This window comes from Orycteropus afer, unplaced genomic scaffold (genome assembly GCF_000298275.1).
Source record: "Orycteropus afer afer isolate SDZICR_OR568_19922 unplaced genomic scaffold, OryAfe1.0 scaffold00207, whole genome shotgun sequence".
Lineage (NCBI taxonomy): Eukaryota > Metazoa > Chordata > Mammalia > Tubulidentata > Orycteropodidae > Orycteropus > Orycteropus afer.
Genome location: NW_006921794.1, coordinates 2284514 through 2307181, shown reverse-complemented (window position 1 = coordinate 2307181; position 22668 = coordinate 2284514). Strand labels below are relative to the sequence as shown.

The 22668-nt window shown below is 38.8% G+C and overlaps 1 protein-coding gene across 1 annotated transcript in view; it reads right to left on the bottom strand.

Moving 5' to 3' along the window:
- VWA8 (von Willebrand factor A domain containing 8) overlaps window positions 1-22668 on the bottom strand; it is a 751729-nt gene that overhangs the window by 467767 nt on the left and 261294 nt on the right. The window contains exons 13-14 of the mRNA XM_007948177.1: window positions 14942-15102; window positions 11787-11900 (exon numbers count right to left, since the gene is read on the bottom strand). Of these exons, the coding sequence (XP_007946368.1) occupies window positions 11787-11900; window positions 14942-15102 (275 nt within the window). The remainder of the gene's footprint in view (window positions 1-11786; window positions 11901-14941; window positions 15103-22668) is intronic.

Sequence of the window (22668 nt, the reverse complement as noted above, 5' to 3'; positions counted from 1 at the left end):
CCAACCTTCCTTCCGAGGAGTGGCTGGTGGGTTTGAACTGCCAGCCTTCTGGTTAGCAGTCAAGTGCTTTAGCCACTATGCTACCAGAGCTCCTTCATTTACAATAGCTACCAGAAAAATAAAACAATGGGGAATAAATCTCACTAAGGACACAAAAGACCTGTACAAATAAAACTATAAAACACTAGTTCAAGAAACCATAAGAAATCTACATAAATGGAAGAACATACCATGCTTGTGGATAGGAAGATTGAACACTGTGAAAATGTCAATTCCACCCAAAGCAATCTATACATTCAATGCAATCCCAATCCATATCCCATCAGCATTCTTTAAGCATATGGAAAAATCAATCACTAACCTTATGTGGAAAGGAAAGAGACCTCATATAAGTAAAGCACCATTAAAGAAGAAGAAAAGAATAGGCGGTGTCAGTACTCCCAGATCTCAAAACTTATACCCACTATAGTCAAAACTGCTTGGTATTGGTACAACAACAGACACACAGACCAGTGAAACAGAATTGAGAACCCAAAAATAGATCCATTGACCTATGATCTGCTGATTTTTGACAAAGGGCTGAAATCCATTACATGGGGAAGAGACTGTCTCTTTAACAAACAGTGCTGGCAAAACTGGATATCCATTTGCAGAAAAATGAAACAAGATTCTTACCTCATACCACACACAAAAACTAACTCCAGATGGATCAAACACTAAAATGTGAAACCCAAAACTATAGAGTTCCTCAAGGGAAAATAGGGGCAACTTTAGGAGCCCTCATTTATGGCAAAGACGGTCAAGCATAACCTAAAATGCACAAACAGCTGAAGATAAACTAGATGAATGGGACCTTCTAAAAATTAAATCTTTATGTGCTTCAAAAGACTTCTTCAAAAGAGTGAAAAGAGAACCTACAGATTGGGGGAAAAATATTTGGCAATGACATATCGGAGAAGGGACTTATCTCTAAAATTTATAGAAAACTCCAACACCCCAACAACAAAAAGACAAACAATCCATAAAAATGGGCAGAAGACATGAAGAGACACTTCACCAAGGAGGATATTCAGGCGGCTAACAAACACATGAAGAAATGCTCATGATCATTAGCCATTAGAGAGATGAAAATCAAAACAACAATTAGATACCATCCTTCCCCAGCACTAGTAGCAAACTTCAACAAGACAGAAAATAACAAATGTTGGCAAGGATGTAGAGAGATTGGGACTCTCACACACTGCTGGTGAGACTGTAAAATGATACAACCACTGTGGCAAGCAGTATGTTGATTCCTTAAAAAGTTGGAATCTAGAAATACCATTTGATCCAGGAATCCCATTACTAGGTAGGTATATATCCTAAAGAAGTGAGAACCAGGACAAGGTATATGCACACCCATGTTCATAGCATCACTATTTACAATAGCAAAAAGATAGAAATAATCTAGGTGCCCATCAACAGAAGAATGGATAATGAAACTATGGTACATACACCCAATGGAATACTATGCAACCCTAAAGAATAATGTAGAATATGCAAATTACCACAGAATATGGATGAATTTGTAGGACATTATGCTGAGTGAAATAAGTCAATCAAAGGACAAATATTGTATTAATTCATTATTTTAAAAAGTCAATGAAAAGTTTATATATGGAAGGAAAGTTTCTTTGTTGGTTCCCAGGGGTGGGAGGAGAGAGGAGGAAACATTGCAAATATAATATAAAAGAAAAAGAAAGATTTTGTCAAACTCTAGTTTGTTTTTTTCTTAAAGGAATTTTATTGTATATTTTTATTGAATTTGTATATTGAGGAACTTGAATGATATAGAAGGTTTCTATAAAAATATCTATTATGAATGGCACAGGATTTCATAATTAGCCTTCCATACTATGATACTAATATTCCAATTCAGAACCTCGATGTTATGCAGCTCTGTACGCAGCCCACGTTCCCCTTTTCATTCTATGCAATGTGAAAAATTGCATAGGCACATTCTTTAGTCATTTTTATAAGACACAAGGCCTAGTATAATACTTAGAAGAGAGCAGATGCTAAATAAATAAATGTACATGAATGCTGTTGATAACTGTCACTGCAAGAAACTTTTTGAAGGACCTTGGTGGCAGAGAAAAAACAAAGCAAGTGATAAGAACCAAAAAGAATTATCTCTTTAGTAGTTAAGGTTGTGTGACAACTTGCTGGGCTGTGATTTTGAGTGGCTTGGCAACTGGATGTAGTTATACCCAAGATGAGACTAGATGTGGTGTAATCACCTCCATGGTGGAAGGTGCTATGAGCAATCAATCGGTTAAAGCAGAACTGCCTTTGGGGTGTGGCTTGCTTCCAATATAAATATATGGAAAGGATCCTGCATTTGGCCCATCATCATCTCCAGTTCTTGGACTTGAACCAGAGGCCTGCCATGGTGCCTGCCAATCTTGGGATTATTGCCTTCACAGCCTGTGAGCCCACCATCTGCTATAAACCAAGAAAGAAAAAAAAAAAAACCTCACTGCCATTGAGTCAATTCTGACTCTAGTGACCCTCATTGGGTTTCCAAAGCTATAAATCTTTACAGAAGCAGACTGCTCCATCTTTCTTTTGCAGAGCAGCTGGTGGGTTCAAACCACTAACCTGTGGTTAGCAGCCAAATATCTTAACCACTATACCACCACTACCAACATACCACCAGGGCTCCTTACAATCTGCTATATTGCCTGTCAATCTTGAATTTGTCAGCCACTGCAGCCATTGAGTTCCGAGAAGCCTCCAGCTTGCTCTAGAGGGCTTAGTAGGCTGAGCTGAAGCCCAAGTTCAAGGAGCCTCCATCCAGCCCCTAGAACCAGCCCTATGTACTCAGACTTCTAGCCTCCTAAACCATAAGAGAATAAGTTTCTGATTGTTAAAGACATCCACTTGTGCTATTTCTATTATAGCAGCACCAGTGAACCAAAACAGTCTCCCATCTGACAGGAAAGCTGCTAGTCTAAATCTATGTCAAATGAATTTGTGATAGGCAGTGTGTTCTCTGTATCAAAAAGACAAGTCCAGTACACACACAGAAGTAATTATACCTTTCAGGGCACAGATTTTAAAACCATACCTTGACCATAAAAACGCTCAGGATTATTTTTGAAAATCACAATTTACTTAAGGCTCTTTGTTGTGAGAATCAAAGATACGGGAGTAAACTTCTGGATCTATCTCGAATTTTGTTAAAAGTTTATATGGCCTAATATGGAAGCAAAGAAACACGGGCTTCTAGGGAGTTAGGAGAGAACACTCAGATCCTAATTGTCTTCAGCCATAGGTAAGAATAAGAGTAAATAGGATCTAGAGAATCTAACTGGCTAAGGATTATGCCCCAATATCCAGTTATGGTTCACTGCTGATCAATAAACACAGAGAAATTATTAAAAAAACTATTTCAATGATCTATAGCAACTAATAAAAATACAGTATCAGTAAAAAGGCAGAAACACTTTGAGCATATATAATTACAATTAAGAGTAGGCCACTGATCTTTATTGCTTCCCTGAGATAACCAGAAGCCCTTTCTTGACAAAATAAGCTGTTAGCAATCCACAGAAACTCTCATCTCACTCATCTATGCTCTGGCCAACAGCAGGAAGGGACACATTCAGCAGACTATAGTATATGAACTCCCCTTTTCCCTAAAGAAGTTTTTCTCATCAAAGGAAACAGTTCTATTTTGGTCCTTATTTCCTGTGAGAAATACAAGCAGTGTCTGGTGTGTATGGCCATATGCTATTTCTAGCCACCAAGTCCATGGTATTCTTGATGCTTTCAATACTAGCAGGAAAAACTCTAATGTTTCTTAAGCTAACACTTCTTAAACTGTCCCTAAGGGCATACTAGGCATGTGGTAACTTGCAAAGTACATGAAAGCCCACAGAGCCCTGTGGAAATGATCAAGGTAATGACCTGAGCAACGAATTGGTATACAAGGAATGTTGGCAAAAGACTCAAATATAATTGCATAGAAGCTGAGTTTGATACTATTAAATTGGAAGGGTTGATAGCCCACTGCTAGCAGCTGTTAGTTATGAGAATTTTATGCTAACAGATTTGTCACTAAAAGGTAGCTATCCACTTGAAACGACATCAAGGTGCTCCTAATTGGTGGGATCATGAAAGGAAACATTGCTAGCTCAGAAAGTCATCTAAAACTAGGTTAATAGCCTTATCCTAGGTTAGTATTTATTCATCCATTCAAAAACATTTACTAAGTAGTCTACTCTGTGCCAGGTACTGTGACATCAGAAACAAAGAAATAGTACAGAAGCAAGACAGGGAGTCCTAACAACATTCAAGCCATCAAAGCAAAAACAAGAAGCAAACCTACTGCCATCGAGTATATTCTGACTCACCGTGACCCTATAGGACAGAGTAGAGAACTGACTCATAGTGTTTTCAAGGCTGTAAATCTTTATGGAAGCAGACTGTCTCATCTTTCTCCCACAGAGCAGCTGGTAGGTTCGAACAGCCGACCTTTGGGTCAGCAGCCAAGTGCTTTATCCATGGCACCACTAGGGCTCCTTGTTCAAGCCAAGGCTCCAGTTATTCCTGAAGTCCAACTGCATTCCTGCCCTTCCTTTGAATATTCACGATGCCAGTAAGTTCACTTTTGCAACAATTTGAATTGGTTTTGTGTTACTTGTAACTACAAGAGTCCTGTCAAACAGGAATGTAAAATCTGTTGCTATCCGAATCTACAACAGGTCTCTAAATTTGCCAACTGGTCTAGAAGAAAAGGAGCTGTTAATCTGCTTTGGGCTTTGGAAGGGCTAGCTAGATGTCAGAGAAGGCTCACAAAGGAAATAATCCTGGAAAGAATAGTAAAAGTTTGCTTGCTGGTCCTGAGAGGCAAAAGGTGAAGGTAGAAAGGCAGGCATGCGTTCATATTGGCCCTGAGCCCAGCAGCCAATAGAAGCCATGGGAAGATGTAAATAGTGGAGGAATGAGATCAAATTTGTGGATGAGACATCTTAAATTTCTAGCATAGGTGAGTGGAGAGTACAAAGTTCCATTTATTAAGCATAGGAGCTCAAGAGGAAAAGCAGGTCTGGCAGAATGAGCTCAAAGCTTCTCTGGAACACCTACAGGGAGAAAACCAGTAGTTACTTGGAGCTCAGACAGAAAACTACATTGGAAAGAGCTTTTAAGGAATGGTGAGTATATAGATGAAAGGTAAAGACATGAGTGACTAATATTACCAAGGACAAAAGAAGGCTAAGGAGGAAACTCTGTGAGATGCCAACTTAAAAAGAAAAGTATTCCAAAGCCTTTCCTAGCTTTCAAGGAGCAGTATGTAGTCACACCCGGCTCTTGCACTTCCACGGCACTGAGACCCTGGGTAGTGCAAATGTTTATGTACTCAGCTGCTAGCCAAAGGTGGGCAGCTCAAATCCACTCAGAGGTGCCTTAAAGACAGCACTGACTGAGCGGCATCCAAAAGGCCTTGAAAATGCAATGGGGCAGTTTTTTTAAACACACATGAGATCGCACTGAGTCAAAATTGACTCAACAGCAACTAACAACAGTCTAAACACTGCAATGTAATTATTTATGTACATATCTGTCTCTTTTCACATATAGTACACCACTAATGAATAACAGAGCTGTTTCCTGTAAGGCGGAGGTTAAAGATGTCTCATTTGTCCAACTTTTCCAAACTGCTGTCCCACTCCATCATCTCTAACACCAACTACTTCCCCTCCCCTCAGGACATTCCCTCCCATCTCTGGGTTCCATAATTCATCACAATGTCTCACAGAACTCACAACTGTACTTACAGTTAAGTGGTTTATTAGGAAAGTAACAGGGTGGAACTTGAGATCAGGATCAACCTGAAGTTAACAGCAAAAACACAGGACACAGTTCCTCAATCAGGACACCCTCCGCTGTTGCACCATGCTGGGGCCTAGCTGCCACCAGTGGAGGCTTTCTGCCACTGGGCTCTGCTGGGGGCCTTCTTGGGCAAGAGTAACAACTCTTAGCTCTGTTGAGAGGCAAACCCCACCACAGCCATCTAGTGCCAGCCGCCTGGTTCCTGCCGTCTTGTGTCACTGCTCTTGCTGTTGCTATTGCTACAATCCCATCTCTCACCGTGTTTCCTGTTACAGCTCCTCTCTCTCTCTATGAAGCTCCCTGTCGAAAACTCCTCTGAGATCTTGTCTGTGCATCTCTTTGTGTATATCCTTCTGTTATGAAATCCAAAAGGTTATATAGAGTATGCCTCTTCCCATGAGTTCTATGAGTCATTCTAGGGAATTACTGAACCTGCCTGGGACAGTGAGAACCAGCAGGACCTGGAATTTGCCTATTTGGCAGTTGATTAGAAGGACAGAGTTCTAACTTGTGAAGAGTCTAGCCTTAGGTGGTTGGAGGACAGAAGAAGGATGTGCAGGCAGTTATTTTATAAAAACCTAACTATAGATGATTAGGATAAGAGAGAGAGGAAATGCCATATGTGTGGCTATTGTCAGAGATGGAGAAGTAGGAATGTAGGAATGTGAATAATCTCCACATTCTGGGGATTGGTCTTGTGTTGATTATTATTAATGCAGTAACCTTGTTTGGAAATAAGGTCTTTGAAGATGTTATCAGTTAACATCAAGTCATAATGGAATAGAGTAGCCCTAATCTAATCTAAATGAGGGGAAGTCACAGAAAGAGACAGAGGAAAGACGGCCATGTGAAGATGCATCTATAAGCCAAGGAACACCTGGGGCTACTAGAAGATCAAAGAGGCAAGAAAGGATCTTCCCCTAGAAACTTCCACAAGAACATGGCCATGCTAACACTCTGAATTTGCACTTCTAGTCTCCAGAACTATGAGACAATACATTTCTGTTCTTATCAGCTACTCAGTTTCTGGCATTTTGTTACAGCACCCTAGGAGCCTAATACACTATGTGATGGACTCCATGGATTATCATCATGACATCCGAGTTCAATAAAAGCATCTAGTCGCCGTATCTATCTATCATCTAGTTGCTGTAGTTTGAACAAGAGCTTTAAAGTCAGCTCTCAGGATGTATTACTCTATAGATAAGCAGAAGTTGGTCTTGGAACCCTCATTCTCTAGAGGTAGAAGATTTTGTTCTACAAAACTTTAGAAGCTAGTCTTCCTGCTAGATAGCTACAACTGATTCACAGTCCTTCCCCAAGTACCTCCTTAACCTGCCTCCCTAAATCCCTCCTCCTAAAAAAACTTTCTCTGTCATTCTACCATTGACCTTTCTAATCTATCCCCAAAACTCCCACAAGAAAAAATTATTAATAGCTGAGTTTGTTGAAAGACTGTCAGAAATAATAATCACTTTGAACTTCAGTGCTATAAGGTACAGAAATGAAGAGAGAAAAATTTGGGTCATGAGTTTCTAGTTTGTAGTTCAAATCCTAATGCCAAGAGTGATATATTGCATAAGGACATAATTAGGATAAACTAACATTAGACAAAGGAGCTCTGGTGGCATAGTGCCTAAGGCATTTGACTGATAACCAGAAGGTTGGCCATTCAAACCCACCAGCCACTCCTGAGAAGGAAGGTTGGGCAATCCACCTCTTTAGTGATACCGCCTCTGAAACCCAAGGAGGGTTTGTTATGAGTCAGATCCAACTAGATGGCAATGAGTATTTTTTAAAATGTTAGATAACAGGTCATATTACTTACAAGAACAACCTATGAAATAAATTAACTTCCTCACTGAGTATAAATTTCCTGCTTTTTATGATGTGTTATGTCTTTTTAGCCAAGCTACCAGCTCTTTATCCAATAAACATGGCCATGCAAGGAATACTTCCAACTCACTTAAAAGAAGAATTTAACCATTTAACCTATTATAGCCCTGTTTTATGACCTGAAAGAGAACATACCTATTTTCAGAAAGGAAAAAAAAAATGGGTTACAAAATTAAATGAAGATTAACCAGGAAAAGGTAAAGAAACTTAGCAATCATCCATATCATTAGAATGAAGCAGAATCAATAACATGATGATGCTTAACAACAAAATAAAGATAAAATAACTGTTCCCAATCATAAGAAAATAGTGTGAACAATGATGAGGAAAGGAATTGGGTTATCAAACGGTAGAAACATTTTACATAATATAGGAGAATCAATTAGTAGAATATCTTGTCTCTGAAGAGTCAGTTAAGTCCCAGAATATTGACAGAACATAAGAGAGAACAGAAAAGGAATTTAGAGATTCAGTCCAGGAGGTTCAATATCTAAATAATGAAAGTTGTAGAAAGACTAGAGAAAATGAGGGAAGGGGGGGAGAGGGGGAGAGCTACAGGATGACGTATGAGCTATAGGTATAAAGAACAACCAGTTCAGATTAGGTATTGTCAGAATCCACCATGGAAAAAGAAACTGCTAGAACACCTGATGGGTTTGAATGTGATGAGAGAGGAGTTAGACAACAAGTGAAGGGTTTAGAATGAAAAAGTGATAAATACATAGAAAATGATCATTTCCTCCTCTATATTCACACAGCTCTTTTTACAGATCTCTATTTTAACACTTGTCCCTGTGTGGTACAAACGGTTCATGCTTAGCTACTAACCAAAAGGTTGGCAGTGCAACCCAACCAGCAGCACCCTGGAAGAAAGGCCTGGTAATCTGCTTCCACAAGGATTACAGCCAAGAAAGCCCCATGGCGTTCAGTTCTATTCTGTAACAACTGGGCTGGCCATGAAGTGGAACTGACTTGACAATGATGAGTTTGGTTTTTGCTGTTTGTTTTTTATTCCAACATTTAAAAGCTGCATCATAATTACTTACATACATACATGTCTCTCTTTATATGTAAGCAACTATTAACTTTAGGTAAAACAAAACATTATGAAATAAAGGGAAAAGGACTAAAGTATACTAAGGGGCTGGACTATGGATAGTCCTTACACTCTCTTAATAATATAAATATTGAATAAAGTAAGCAAAACTATTACAGGTAGTTTCCAACTTAGGACATATTCAAGTTATGATGAACTGCAGTAATGACCGTCTGTTTTTTATATTTGCTTTTGTACATCTTATCATTAGTAATATGTTGTTGTTATGTGCTGTCGAGTCGGATCCGACTAATAGTGACCTCTCCTTGAGTTTCCGAGGCAGTATCACTAAGGAAGTAGATTGCTCAACCTTCCTTCCAAGGAGGGGCTGGTGGTTTTGAACTGCCAACCTTTTGGTTAGCAGTTAAATGCCTAAGGCACTATGCTACCAGACCTCCTTAGTAATATGTACTACATACAAATACCAGTGCCTCATTTATTGATATTAGCATCCTCAGATGTTCACTTGTATATGTTCAATGTTATGATTTAGTGCTCAAAGCACTGCCATCCAGCAGTGTTTTCACAGCAGGCTATGAATACTGAAAAAAGAGGTATTCCATTTACGTCAGAACTAACTTAGGATGGAGCTGTCAGAACAGAACCCCATCGTAAATCAGGGACTACCTGTATATAACTACTTAGGGAGAATGAGGGATGGCAAGTATACATGGGTCGTGGGATGATGAAAGAAAGCTAAATCTTAATTTTCTATAAGAAATCAACAGATAATGCCTACCACTAAAAAGTACATAAAAGGATTTCAATGAAAGTATATTACTTAGTGACATGGAGATAAAAATCAAAGAAACAGCTACAAACAGAGAGTGGGAGAGTGTCACAGAACAGGTAACAGGGGACTATATTTTTCTGGCTCTAAAATTTCTTGCATATATAACATAGTTAAAATTCAAACAACAATTAAAAGGAAGGAAAATAAGCATTGCTATGATCTGCTCTCTCTCCACGCAGAGTGACCTCTGGAGATAGAGCTGAGCCTGGTTTATACTAATGGGAAAAACACAAATCAAAAGTGATGATGATGGAAAACTTTGAGAAGGAAGTATTACTGGCCACTCTGAACCAATTCCTGAACATAATGCTCAGGGCCACTCTCTTGCTCAAAGTGTTTTCATTTGTAAAACTGCCTGTAACCATTAGGGAGAACTTCGGTACTTTATATACAAGAGGGTTGTCATCCTGGGCAATTGGCTGAGAGTGCAATGCTTGCACTGTCCGAAGGGAAACTGACAGGGAGTCTTGTTGAGAGCTACTGCCCAACTGCTTAGATTCATCTCCAATACAAAAACTGTTCACTGACGAGTGATTCACGTGCAAATAACGTGCAAATGCTGAATGCTATACACTGAAAGTATGAGAGATTTTTATAACTCCTCTCCCTAACACTCAACTAACGAGCTCTCGTGGCACTGTGTTTATGGCATTGGGCTGCTAACCAAAACGTAGGCAGTTCAAACCCAGCAGCTGCTCCATGGGAGGAAGATAAGGCAATATACTTCCGTAAAGATTTACAGCCTTCGTAACCCGATGGTAGTTGCCATGAGTTGGAATTTACTCAGTGGCAGTGAGTTTGGTTTTATTTGGTTTAACACTCAAGCGGACTATTCCCTGGATTCAAGGAGTCTGATAATGTACACCTCACAAGCATAAGCACCTGCGTAATCAAATGAATTTTTTAATAACTTACACAGGCATACTAAGGACTGTAACTTTTTTCCCCTATGAAAAAACTCCAATAAAAAGTTCAAACAAAACTCTGCTGAAAAAACAAAAATGAAAAAAAACATATAATATGAGATATACTTTTGTAGGATTTTAAGTTTTAAATTTGGCAGAAAGCCCTTGAAAGGGATAGCATCAATTAAATAGGTCAGATTAAGTGACTAGGATTTCCCCAAGGTACCAATCTCTAACTGTGTTAAAATGTCCATAGAAATGTAATGAGACCAAAAATAAATTACATTTGTTAAAACTCCTCTAAGGGAAAGTATAGTATGCAGGTGAAAGGAATATTTTCCATTCAAACTCTTTATTTTGAACAATTTCAAACTTATTAAAAATTTTAAAGAAGAGAATAATGAACATTCATGTAGACTTCATCTCAGTTTTACCAACTGTTATGATTTTACCACATTTTTGTTCTTTCTCACTTTTTCTATCTCCTACCCTACCCTGAACTCCAAATATGTATGTGGGGAGGGAAGCATTTGTATAGAGACACATATATACCTACGTACATCTTTTTTTCCTAAATCATTTGGAAGTAAGCTATAGACTTCTTCTTACTCTATCCCTTATATACCTTAGCATGTATCTCCTAAGAATAAGAATATTTTCATTCATATATACAATATCATTAGGGTACTTAAAAATTAATGCTAATTTAATAACACAATATAATATATGCAGTCCATAAACTTTCCCAATTGTCCCCAAAGTGTCTTTTAAAGGTGCTTTCATTTTGTTTCCTGATCCAAGATCCAATCACACACTCTATTTGATTGTCATATTTAAATCAGCTATAAAGGGTAATGCAGCATCAGGTGATACATCCCAATAATAATGGATGACATCTAAGGAGGGTGGGCTCAGTTTTTGCCTAGGGAATATGAAGTTCGGAGTCAAAACTGAATTGCTAGGCCAACAAAGCAGGGCTCGCCTTCTGAAAATTAATGTTCTTCTCAATGCCAGAAAACTCATTTAAAAGTAAGGGTAAAAGTTCAAAGTACATCTTGGACAGCAATCCCAAGCTTTAAGAAATGCCAGATTATCAGCATGACCATTATAACAAATTATTAAATTGCTTGAAGTTATCTAGGTCTGACCTTAGGTATAGAAAAATCATAAAAAGAAGGTACACTTAATAATCAGATAAGAGTAGTATACCCAAGATTACCTCTTCCGTAGTTGTTCATCAGACATCTGCAGCTCCTCTTTTAAACGTATATACCTGTCTGCTCTCAGCAGCCTAGAGCCATCATAGAGGCTCAACTCTCGATCATGGATTAACCTAATGAGGTAAGAGGAAAAGTCAGGAAACAAATATATCAGATTTGAACACTGAAGTTCTTATAGATAGAATAAGTCCGTCAGCATTTTTGTCACATCTCTTATGGCTGGCCCGTGACACAGTGACACAGTGACTGCAACAATGGGCTCAAGCATGGCAAAGACTGAGGATGGCACAGGACCGGGCAGCGTTTTGTTCTGTTGGACACAGGGTCACTGTAAGTTGGAACTAAGTCAATGGCAACTAACAAACAACAACATTATTGCTGGCAATTGAGTCCATCAATTTTGTTAGACAGACCTTTTGAAATTCCAGGTTGGCTAGTGCTGTTATCATACTTGGCAAAACTGTTGGGTTACTTTACTGGAAGGTACTAGTCATGAACACTAGAAGCAGATAGACAGGAGGCACTAGGAAAGGAAAGGAGGAGGAGGGAGATGAAAAGAAATAGTTGAAGGAGTGACTGAGGATAACCAAGAAGTGCATACTAAGGAACAGATCAGTTGGCACATATTCTCTTTGGTCTAATGTAACTCTTTAAGGGATAGTATTATCAAGATATTTCCATCTTTGAGATGATAAGATTTCAAAAATCTTTATAATAAAATAACTACAATGCTATTTCATACACCAACTCTGATGGTGACGAACCAACCCACATCAAAGACAAATGTCCAGATGTTGCAAAGGTTGAGAAAAGCACTGTTCTGGATCTTACACCAACCACTAAGTCTCAAGACGCCCATGTTAGAATTGTACCACACGATGCTCATTCCACCAGCACTGAGGGAAAATTGTTCAATGCAGAGGTTAAGAGCATGGGCAGTGGGGTCAGTCAAGTCTGGGTTCAAATCCAGCTCTACAACTTACTATTGACTGAGGAAAGGGGAAAGTTGTTCTTTCTCTCTTAACTTTTATCTTTTTACAAAGTGAGTGTAATATCAACTTGCAGAAATGAAACAGCTAATTTAAGGCAGATGCTTAATATAGATGTTCTTAATCTTGACTGTACCTAGAATCTCCTGGGAAGTATTTAAAATTGCCAATGCTCAGCCATCAACCTGGACCACTTATATTAGAATTTATGGAGGTGGAACGCAGGCATCAGTATATTTTAATCTCCACTCCAGTAAGGTTGAGAGTCTAAGAACCACTGGCTCAGCACAATGCCTAGCTCAGAGTAAGTAGACTGGTAGCTGCTCCTGTTCTACTCCTTGGCTAAATTGGCAAGAGAAAGCCAGTAAAAAGTTAGGGGGAGGGGTATAAATATCCTTTTGCTTTAATTAGTCCAAAGGCTATTGAACCACTCAAACCTCAGCCTCCACTACCCTGAGATCAGAACTAGATTGGGCCCAGCTACCACTACAGATTATTCTGATCAGCATCACAACATAAGGTCCTAGACAGAATGGAAGAAACATGTGGAACAAAACAAAACTCAACATCATAAAAAAGACCAGACTTACTGATCTGATAGAAACTAGTGGGAACCCTGAGACTATGGCCCTTAGACACCCTTCAAGCCTGGAAATGAACTCACCCCCATGACCCATCTTTCAGGTGAACAACAGACAGGCCTAGAAAGTGAACAGTAACACCAAGGATGAGGAGTCTTTACAACAATCAACCATATGAGACCAAAAGCGCAGCACTTGCCCAAAAACAAAGTTGCAAAAGCTGGAAAGGCCCGGAAAAAGGACAAACGGAAATAGGAACACAGGGAGAAAGTAGGAAGAGAGTTATTACATTGCAGGAATTGCACTAAATGTCATGAAACAAAATGTGTATAAATTGTTGAATTCAAAACTAATTTGCAATGTAAACTTTTACCCAAACCACAACAGGCTAAAAATATACATATACGTATATCTACATATACATATATGCACACATATACACACACACATATATATACACACACACACACACATACATATAATTTTGCTTTATGTCTGGATTTGTCTATTTGGGAGATAAAAATAATACAAGTCTATGGAATATTTGGGAGCTCCGGTGGCATCTTGCCTAAGGCATTTGATTGCTAACCAGAAGGCTAGCGGTTCAAATCCACCTACTTCCATAGAGATACCACCTCAGAAACCCAAGGAGGGGTCACTATGAGTCACTGAATCAACTCTAAAGCAGTGAGTTAGTGAGTTATGGAATATTTATGGTAAATCACTGAAAGTTTATGATTATTTTTAAATGCTCTCAAATATAATCAGGATTAACACAAAGCATTTGGAATCTTCAATTACACTTGGTATCTATACTGTCAAGGGCAAAAAATTTTCATTAGTTAGTTGGTTTTATTCTACTCAGGTGATCCTTCCAGGTAAGTCAAAGTTAAAAATCAAATATCTACAAGTTATAGAACCACACATAACAAAAAATTATCAGTATAACACAAGATGGGACTATTTTCCCAAGAAGGGTCTTCCCTTAACATTAAATTTTAGAGAAGTTAGTTAGGAACATGTGAATATCTTTTCCCACCTGAAATGAAATAAGATAATGATAGTGATATAAATGTTCAAGTTTGTAATTACAAAGTGAGGTTTTTTTTTTTTTTTAGTCTATATAAAATATAGTCAGGCAGCTATCATACATTTTATCCACATAAATATATTTTCTCTCTTGCACCAAAAAAAAAAAAAAAACTTCAACAGGAACAACCAGTAACACAGATCCATGATTTATAAGGAGTTTATAGCATTAAAGCTGGGACTCTGACCAACTGTATAAATTTCAGTTGTGTGCTTTTTGCTATAATCAGTGCATATAGTCTTTCAAAATTACTACAAAAAATTTAATTCTGAGCTCTTTCACACAAAACTTTGCATTGGCAGTGACTTTTCCCAAAACAACCATTATTCAAAGTTTTATTGCACTGTGTTTATAATAATAAAATAAAACTACCATTCTTCTTGGATATAAAATTATGAATTTCAGCATCTATGTAACCAACTTTAAACAAAAAAGATATTGAGAGAGTTACAGGTCTACTGTTTAAGTCAGAATTTTTGGTAACTCGTCCAAACCTTTGCAGTACAGCAAGTGTGCCCGTGTTGACCCGGTGAATGCCATCCAAGAGGACAAGTTTTCCTTCCAGTGCAGCATTCACAAGGGATGAGGACCGCCAGGCAGTGTCTCCATTTGGGAGTGTGTATCTCTGCTGTAGTAGATCCCGTGCTGTCATATCCTAAAGTCAATCCCCACAAACCCCAAAGAAAACACAAGAATTAATTTTTAACAACTATAGCCTGTTTAGCTTTGTAGCATTTTCTGATCACAACATTCCACACAACCACGAGGCAGTCATTTTCTCTGATACAAGCAACACTCCATACAAGAACTAGAAAGTCACCCTCTCTGATACGCCAAAGAGAAAGATACGTAGAAAGGTTTTTGGTCACTTGAGGTTTTTTCCTATTATTCTCCCACACAATATACTAAGAGTGAGGGTTTTTGTTTTGTTTTGTTTTGCTTTTCCTTCCCTCCTTTACATATAGTAATTTGCCCCTCTTTTAAAATGTTCAGTTGTTGTTTAAAAGGTCACAAGAAGGGGGTAGTCACAGGAATGGGCGAGGAGTAGAGTTTGTTATTGTTGGGGATGGTAATTAAGGCAAGAAATCAAATGTACACAAACTGTTAAATGAAAAACAAATTTTCCACTATAAATTCACACGCAAAGCACAATAAAATTTTTAAAAAGTAATTAAAAAAATAAAATGTTCATTTGGTATCTACACAGATGATGGCAGTAATCCCCACCCAATTTCAACTGAATTCAACTCAACCAGTTTTACTCCTTCAGGGACCAGAATGTGCAGACTATGCTTTTAAGAATCCGAGGCCACATTTCTATTCAATATTGAATTGGAAGTCCTAGACAAGGCAATAAAGCAAGAAAGAGAAGTAAAATGCATCCAAATTGGCAAAGAACAAGTAAAGCTATCTCTATTTGCAGATGACATGATCTTATACAGGAGCTCTGGTGGCATAGTGCCTAAGACATCTGACTGTTAACCAGAAGGCTGGTGGTTAAAACCTACCAGCCACTCTTAGGAAAGAAGATTGGGCAATATACTTCTGTAGTGATACCACCTCGGAAACCCAAGAAGGAATCACTACATAGAAAACCCAAGAGACACAGCAAAAAAATTACTAGAACTAATAGAAACATTCAGCAAAGTGGCATGATACAAAGTCAATATACAAAAATCAGTTGGATTCCTCTATATCAACAAAGAGACCTCTGAAAAAGAAATTAGGAAAACAATATCATTTATAATAGCTACTAAAAAGATAAAATACTTAGGAATATATCTTACCAGGGACACAAAAGATCTATACAAAGAAAACTACAAAACACTACTACAAGAAACTAAAAGGGATCTACATAGATGGAATAGCATGCCTTGTTCATGGATAGGAATACTGAGTATTGTCAAAATGTCAATAATACCCAAAGCAATCTACACATTCCATGCAATTTCAATCCAGATTCCATCAGCGTTTTTTAAGGACATGGAAAAATCAATCACTAATTTCATATAGAAAGAAAACAGGCCTCAGATAAGCAAAGCACTGCTGAAGAAGAAAAACAAAGTAGGAGGTCTCCAGGACCTCAAAACCTACTATACAGCCACAGTAGTCACAACAGTGTGGTATTTGTGCAATGACAGAGATAGACCAACAGAGTAGAATAAAAAACTCAGAAAAAGACCCACCCATCTATGTACAGCTGATCTTTTGACAAAGGACCAAAACCTATTAAATGGGGGAAAGATAGCCTCTTTAACAAATTATTGTTGTTGTTAGGTGTTGTCAAGTCGGCTCCAACTCATAGCGACCCTATGTACAGCAGAACAAAACACTGCACAGTCCTGTGCGATCATCACAATCTTTGCTACACCAGAGGCCATCGTTGCAGCCATTGTGTTAATCCATCTCGTTGAGGGCCTTCCCCTTTTTTGTTGACCCTCCACTTTACCAAGCATGATATCCTTCTCCAGAGAATGCTCCATTCTGACAACATGACCAAAGTAGATGAGACGAATTCTGGCCATTCTCTCTTCCATGGAGAATTCTGTCTGCAATTCTTCCAAGACAGATTTGTTAGCTCTTTTGGCACTCCATGGTACTTTGAGTATTCTTCACCAACACCACAACTCAAAAGCATCAACTCCTCTTCACTCTTCCTTGATCACTGTCCAGTCTCACATGCATATGGGATGATTGAAAATACCACGGCTTGAGTTAGGCACACCTTAGACTTCAAGGAGACATCTTTGCTCTTCAGCACTTTAAAGAGGTCTTTTGCAGTAGATTTGCCCAGTGCAATATGTTGACTAATGTCCTGACTGCTGCTTCCATTGGAGTTGATTGTGGAACCAAGTAATATGAAATCTAACAACTTCAATCTTTTCTCCATTTATTGTGATGCTGCTTATTGGTCTCACTGTCAGGATTTTTGTTTTCTTTTTGTTGAGATGTGATCCATACTGCAGACTGAAGTCATTAATCTTCATCAATATGTGTTTCAAATCATCCTCACTTTCAGTACGCAAAGTTGTATTGTCTGCACATTGCAGGTAGTTAATGAGTCTTCCTCCAATCCTGATGCCATGTTCTTCTTCATATAATCCAGTTTCTCAGATTATATGCTCAGCATACAGACTGAATAAGTATGGTGAAAGAATACAAGTCTGATGCACTCCCTTCTTGATTTTAAATCATGCAGTATTCCCTTGTTCTGTTCAAATGACAGCCTCCTGGTCTGTGTACCAGTTCCTGATCAGCAAAATCAAGTGTTCTGGAATTCCCCTTCTTCTCAATGTTATCTGTAACTTGTTATGATCCACAGACTCAAATGCTTTTGCATAGTCAATAAAACACAAGTAAACATTTTTCTGGTATTCTTTGCTTTCAGCCATGATCTGACATCAGCAATGATATTCCTCATTCCACATCCTCTTCTGAATCCAGCTTGCATTTCTGGAAGTTCTCTGTCAATATACTGCTGCAACCATTTTTGAATTATCTTCAGCAAAATTTTACCTGTATGTGGTATTAATGATATTATTCGATAATTTCCACATTCTGTAGGATCACCTTTCTTTGGAATGGGTAGAAATACAGATCTTTTCCAGTCAGTTGGCCAGGCAGCTGTCTTCCAAATTTCTTGGCATAGACAAGTGAATACCTCCAGTGCAGCATCCATTTGTTGAAACATTTCAATGGGTATTCCATCAATTCCTGGAGCTATTCAGCTTTGACTTCTTCCTTCAATAGCATTGGTCCTTGATCAGATGCCACCTCATGAATTGGATGAACATTGACCAATTCTTTTTGGTGCAGTGACTTTGTATATTCCTTCCATCTTCTTTTGATGTTTCTTGTCCATAGAATCTTTCAATACTGCAACTCAAGGCTTGAATTTTTTCTTCAGGTATTTCAGCTTGAGAAATGCTGAACGTGTTCTTCCCTTTTGGTTTTCTAACTCCAGGTCTTTGCACATTTCAGTATAATAAATGACTGGGTCATCTCAAACTACTGTTTGTAATCTTCTGCTCAGCTCTTTATCTTGTCATTTCTTCTATTTGCTTTAACTACTCTTTGTTCAAGGGCAAGTTTCAGGCCTGGTGGCTCAAGACCAGAGTCTCAGGGGATATCATGCTCAACTGGCACACATAGTTCCTAAAAATTTTGTTCTACAACCTAATTTGGTGAGTAGTGACTGAGGTCTTAAAAGCTTACAAGCAGCCATCTAAGATGCAACTGTTGGTCTCCTCTCCTCCAGAGCAAAGAAGAGTGAAGATCAAACTCATCTGGTAACAATTAACCCAAAAATAAGATGGACCATGAGGATTTCTGCCTCCATGACCAGAAGAACTAGATGGTGCCTAGCTACCAATGCCAACAGCTTGTAAAGGGATCAAATCTGGAGATCCCACATAGAGTGGGAGGAAAAATGTGGAACAAAATTCAAAAACACAAAAATAACCAAAATTGCTGTTCGGAGTGAGACTGGTGGAACCCCTGAGACTATGGTCCAAGGTTACCCTTCAGGCTTAGAAAGGGACTCATTTACATGGATTGGCTCTCAGCCCAACAGTAGAAAGACCTATATACAGAACATATACCCTAGGTTGATGCACCCACTTCCTCTAGGGAGATGCACCCCTTGGATCAATCAGCCAGGAGAAACCAGAGGGGTAGCACTCACATAGACAGAAAGCTGGACAGACAGGAAGGCAAGGAAGAAAAGGGCCCAGGGAGGTGTGGTTAAAGGGGAGAGAGGGGAGGAGAGTTTTTTACAATTAGGGATGGTGATTGGGGCTGTGAAGTCAGATGTGCAAGAACTGTTGAATGTAAAACAAGTTTGCTATGCAAATTTGCACCCAAAGCACAATAAAAAATTAAAAAAAAAAAAAAAAAAAGAATAATTCGAGGCCACACAAAACTCAAGGCAGGGGCATGGAGATGCTTATCAATAATGTGCTGTTGATGACTTCTGAAAAGCCATGGTAGGGACCATCCCAATGACTCATTATATTTAAAGAAGGGTAATAATGGAGGAAACTGAGTGGGACAGTCATCAGATGAGGTACAGGAATTGTCAAACAATAGCATGGCACTTAACAAGCAAATTTTTAAAGCACATACAGAATGTGCAAGCACTAAAATAGTGTAGCAGATTTAAGCAAACTATTCATAGTTATAGCAATATAAAAAGTCATCGACTAAAAAAAATGTGGGGGCCTATAATATGGATATATTTTTATTACATGTGTTATTGTTGAAGATGATAGCTTCTTTTCTGTTATCAATTTCAGGTACATTTCACTTGGCGCTCTGATAGTAGTTAAGGCATTTGGTTGCTAACCAAAAAGGTCAGTGGTTCAAACCTACCAGCCAGTCTGCAGAAGAAAGATGAAGCAGTCTGCTTCCATAAAGATTTATAGCCTTGGAAACCCAATGGGTTCCCTATCAGTCAGAATCAACTCACTGGTAGTGAGTTTAATTTTTGTTTTAGCAAATAAAAGTTAAATGTTTCCAGACAATTTTATCCAATAGTTTAAACTCAAAATCCAAAACCAGTGCAAATGAGTTGATTCTGACTCAGAGTAGAACTGCTCCATAGGGTTTCCAAGGCTGTAAATCTTTATAGAAGCAGACTGCCTCACCTTTCTCTCATGGAGCAGCTGGTACCATACCACCTTTCAAACATACCACCTTATGGTCAGTAGCCAAATGCTTTAACCACTGCACCATCAGAGATCCCTAAGGATTTAAAAGCCTTTGTAAATTCTTTGATATGCACACCAAGTATTAAGCAGGCAGAAAAGTAATGAATTTGCCTCTATTTACAATGGAAAATCTGTACTGAAGTTAACATAAAAATGAAAGTCAGTTATTTCAATGTGTTCACTACTAACAAAGTACTGAGTTAAAAATTACTGATAGGCTTATATTGAGTTATAAAGATGCATGAGAAACAACATTCAAACTCAACAAGTTACCATGGGCTTAAAAGGCTAGCTTTGACAGATTACCAAGATTTGGCTTAACTCTTTCAACAATTTTAATTCTTCAACTATGAATCTTAAATTCCATGTAAACTATATAAATAGACTCATCCTATACTGTCAATGGCAGTCACAAAAGCCAAGATTAAATGGAGACTGGAATGAGAAAGTTCATGGTGGAAACAGTCCTGCATTTATGGCTGTGCTACATTCCAGAAAAATATTCTCTATAGAATGACTCAACAGGTCTGACTTGGGGTTTATCACCTAATTTCTTATTAAAAATTCCATATTTGACTTTGATATGCTTCACCAGTGGAAAACATGAACTTAGAAAAGGGACTTTAACTTAGTGTGAATCGTTTTTTGATTTTAGTTATTTATAGCCTTTCCTCAATTTAATAGGACTTAAGAGATCTTACAAAGATATGCAAAAGTCATGAAATATCATAAATTAAAAGTAAGTTGAAGGAAAACAATAAAAGGAAGAGTATGCCTTGTTTTCTTTAAGCACTCCTATTCATATTCAGAAAGGTACTCTGGTTACACTGTGGTTAAGGCATTCAGCTGCTAACCAAAAGGTCGTTGATTCGAACCCACCAGCCACTCCATGGGAGAAAGATGAGGAAGTCTGCTTCCATAAAGATGTACTGCCTTGGAAACCCTCAGTGGCAGTTTTATTCTGTCCTATAAAGTCCCTATGAGTCAGAATTGACTCAATGGCAGTGAGTTTTATTGATATTCAGAGGAATGATAGTGGCATACTGGTTAAGCTCTCGGCTGCTAACTGAAAGGTAAGCAGTTCCAACCCACTAGCCACTCCCTTGGAGAAAGATGTGGAAGTCTCTTTCCATGAAAACTACAGCCTTGGAAATCCTATTGGACCGTTCTACTCTGTCCTATAAGGTTGCTGAGAATCACAATCAACTCGACAGCAACAAGTTTTTTGGTTACTGGTATTGAGAAAGGAGGTGGAATGCCAAGGGCATTCCACCAATACCGTATTTAAAAAAAATGGATGGATGCTACGGTAGTTAAGGTTGTGTATCAGCTTGGCTGGGCTATGGTTTTGAGTGGCTTGGCAGCTGGACATAGTTATTCCCCATGATGAGATTGTAATCACCTCCATGGTGGAATCTGCTGTGAGCAGCTAAATAGTTGCCTTCAGGGTACGGCCTACTTCCAGTATATATGGAGAAGTTTTGAGGAAGGTCGGGAGCTTCTGGGCACATCTGGACACTGCATTTGGCTGAGTCTTCATCTATAGTTCTTGGACTTGAACCAGTGGTCTGCCATGTTATCTGTTAATCTTGAGACTGTTCCTGGACTTAAATGAGTGGCCTGCTATGTTGCCTACCGATCTTGGGTTTATCCCATTTTATCTGCTGACTTGATTTGTCAGCCTCTGCAGCCAGCAGCTAGATGCCTGTGTAAGGAGATGACTCCAGCTCCAGTAGGCCTAGAAGAGGAGGCAGAGTTGAAGCCCAAGGTCAAGGGACCTTCACCCAGCCCTGAGAGCCAGCACTCTGAATTTGGACTTCTAGCCTCCTAAAACTGTAAGAGAATAAATGCTGTTTCTTAAAGCCATCTACTTGTGGTATTTCTGTTATGGGAGCACTAGAGAATTTAATACAGTTGCAAATTTTGAAAAGACTTTGTTTTCTACAAATTTGCCCAGCTCCAAGCTGATGAGAATCTCCCGATGAGATTCTGACCCAATTCAGCTCTGGAATCTTTTGCTTGTGCCAGTAAAAGGGATCAGGAGTATGACTGGAATAAGAGGATCAGACTCCTATGGAGTTGAGGTTGCTGTTGTTACATGCTCGCAAGTAAATTCCACCTCATAGAAACCTTATGTGATTGAACAGAATTGCCCCATAGAATTTTCTAAGCTATAATCTTTACAGGAGCACGTAGCTGCGTCTTTCTCCCACAGAGCCACTGGCTGTTTGAACCACCAATCTTTTTGTTAATAGTTATTGTTGTTGTTGTTGTTGTTAGATGCATCGAGTCATTTCTAACTCATAGCAACCCCGTGCACAGCAGAAGGAAACACTGCCCGATCCCACGCCAGCTCCATGATCCCTGCTATATTTGAGCCCATCATCACAGCCACCATGTCAATCCATCTCGTTGAAGGCCTCCCCCTCTTTCGTCAACCCTCCACCTACCAAGCATGACATCCTTCTCCAGGGAATGGTCCCTTCTGACAACATGACCAAAGTAGGTGAGAC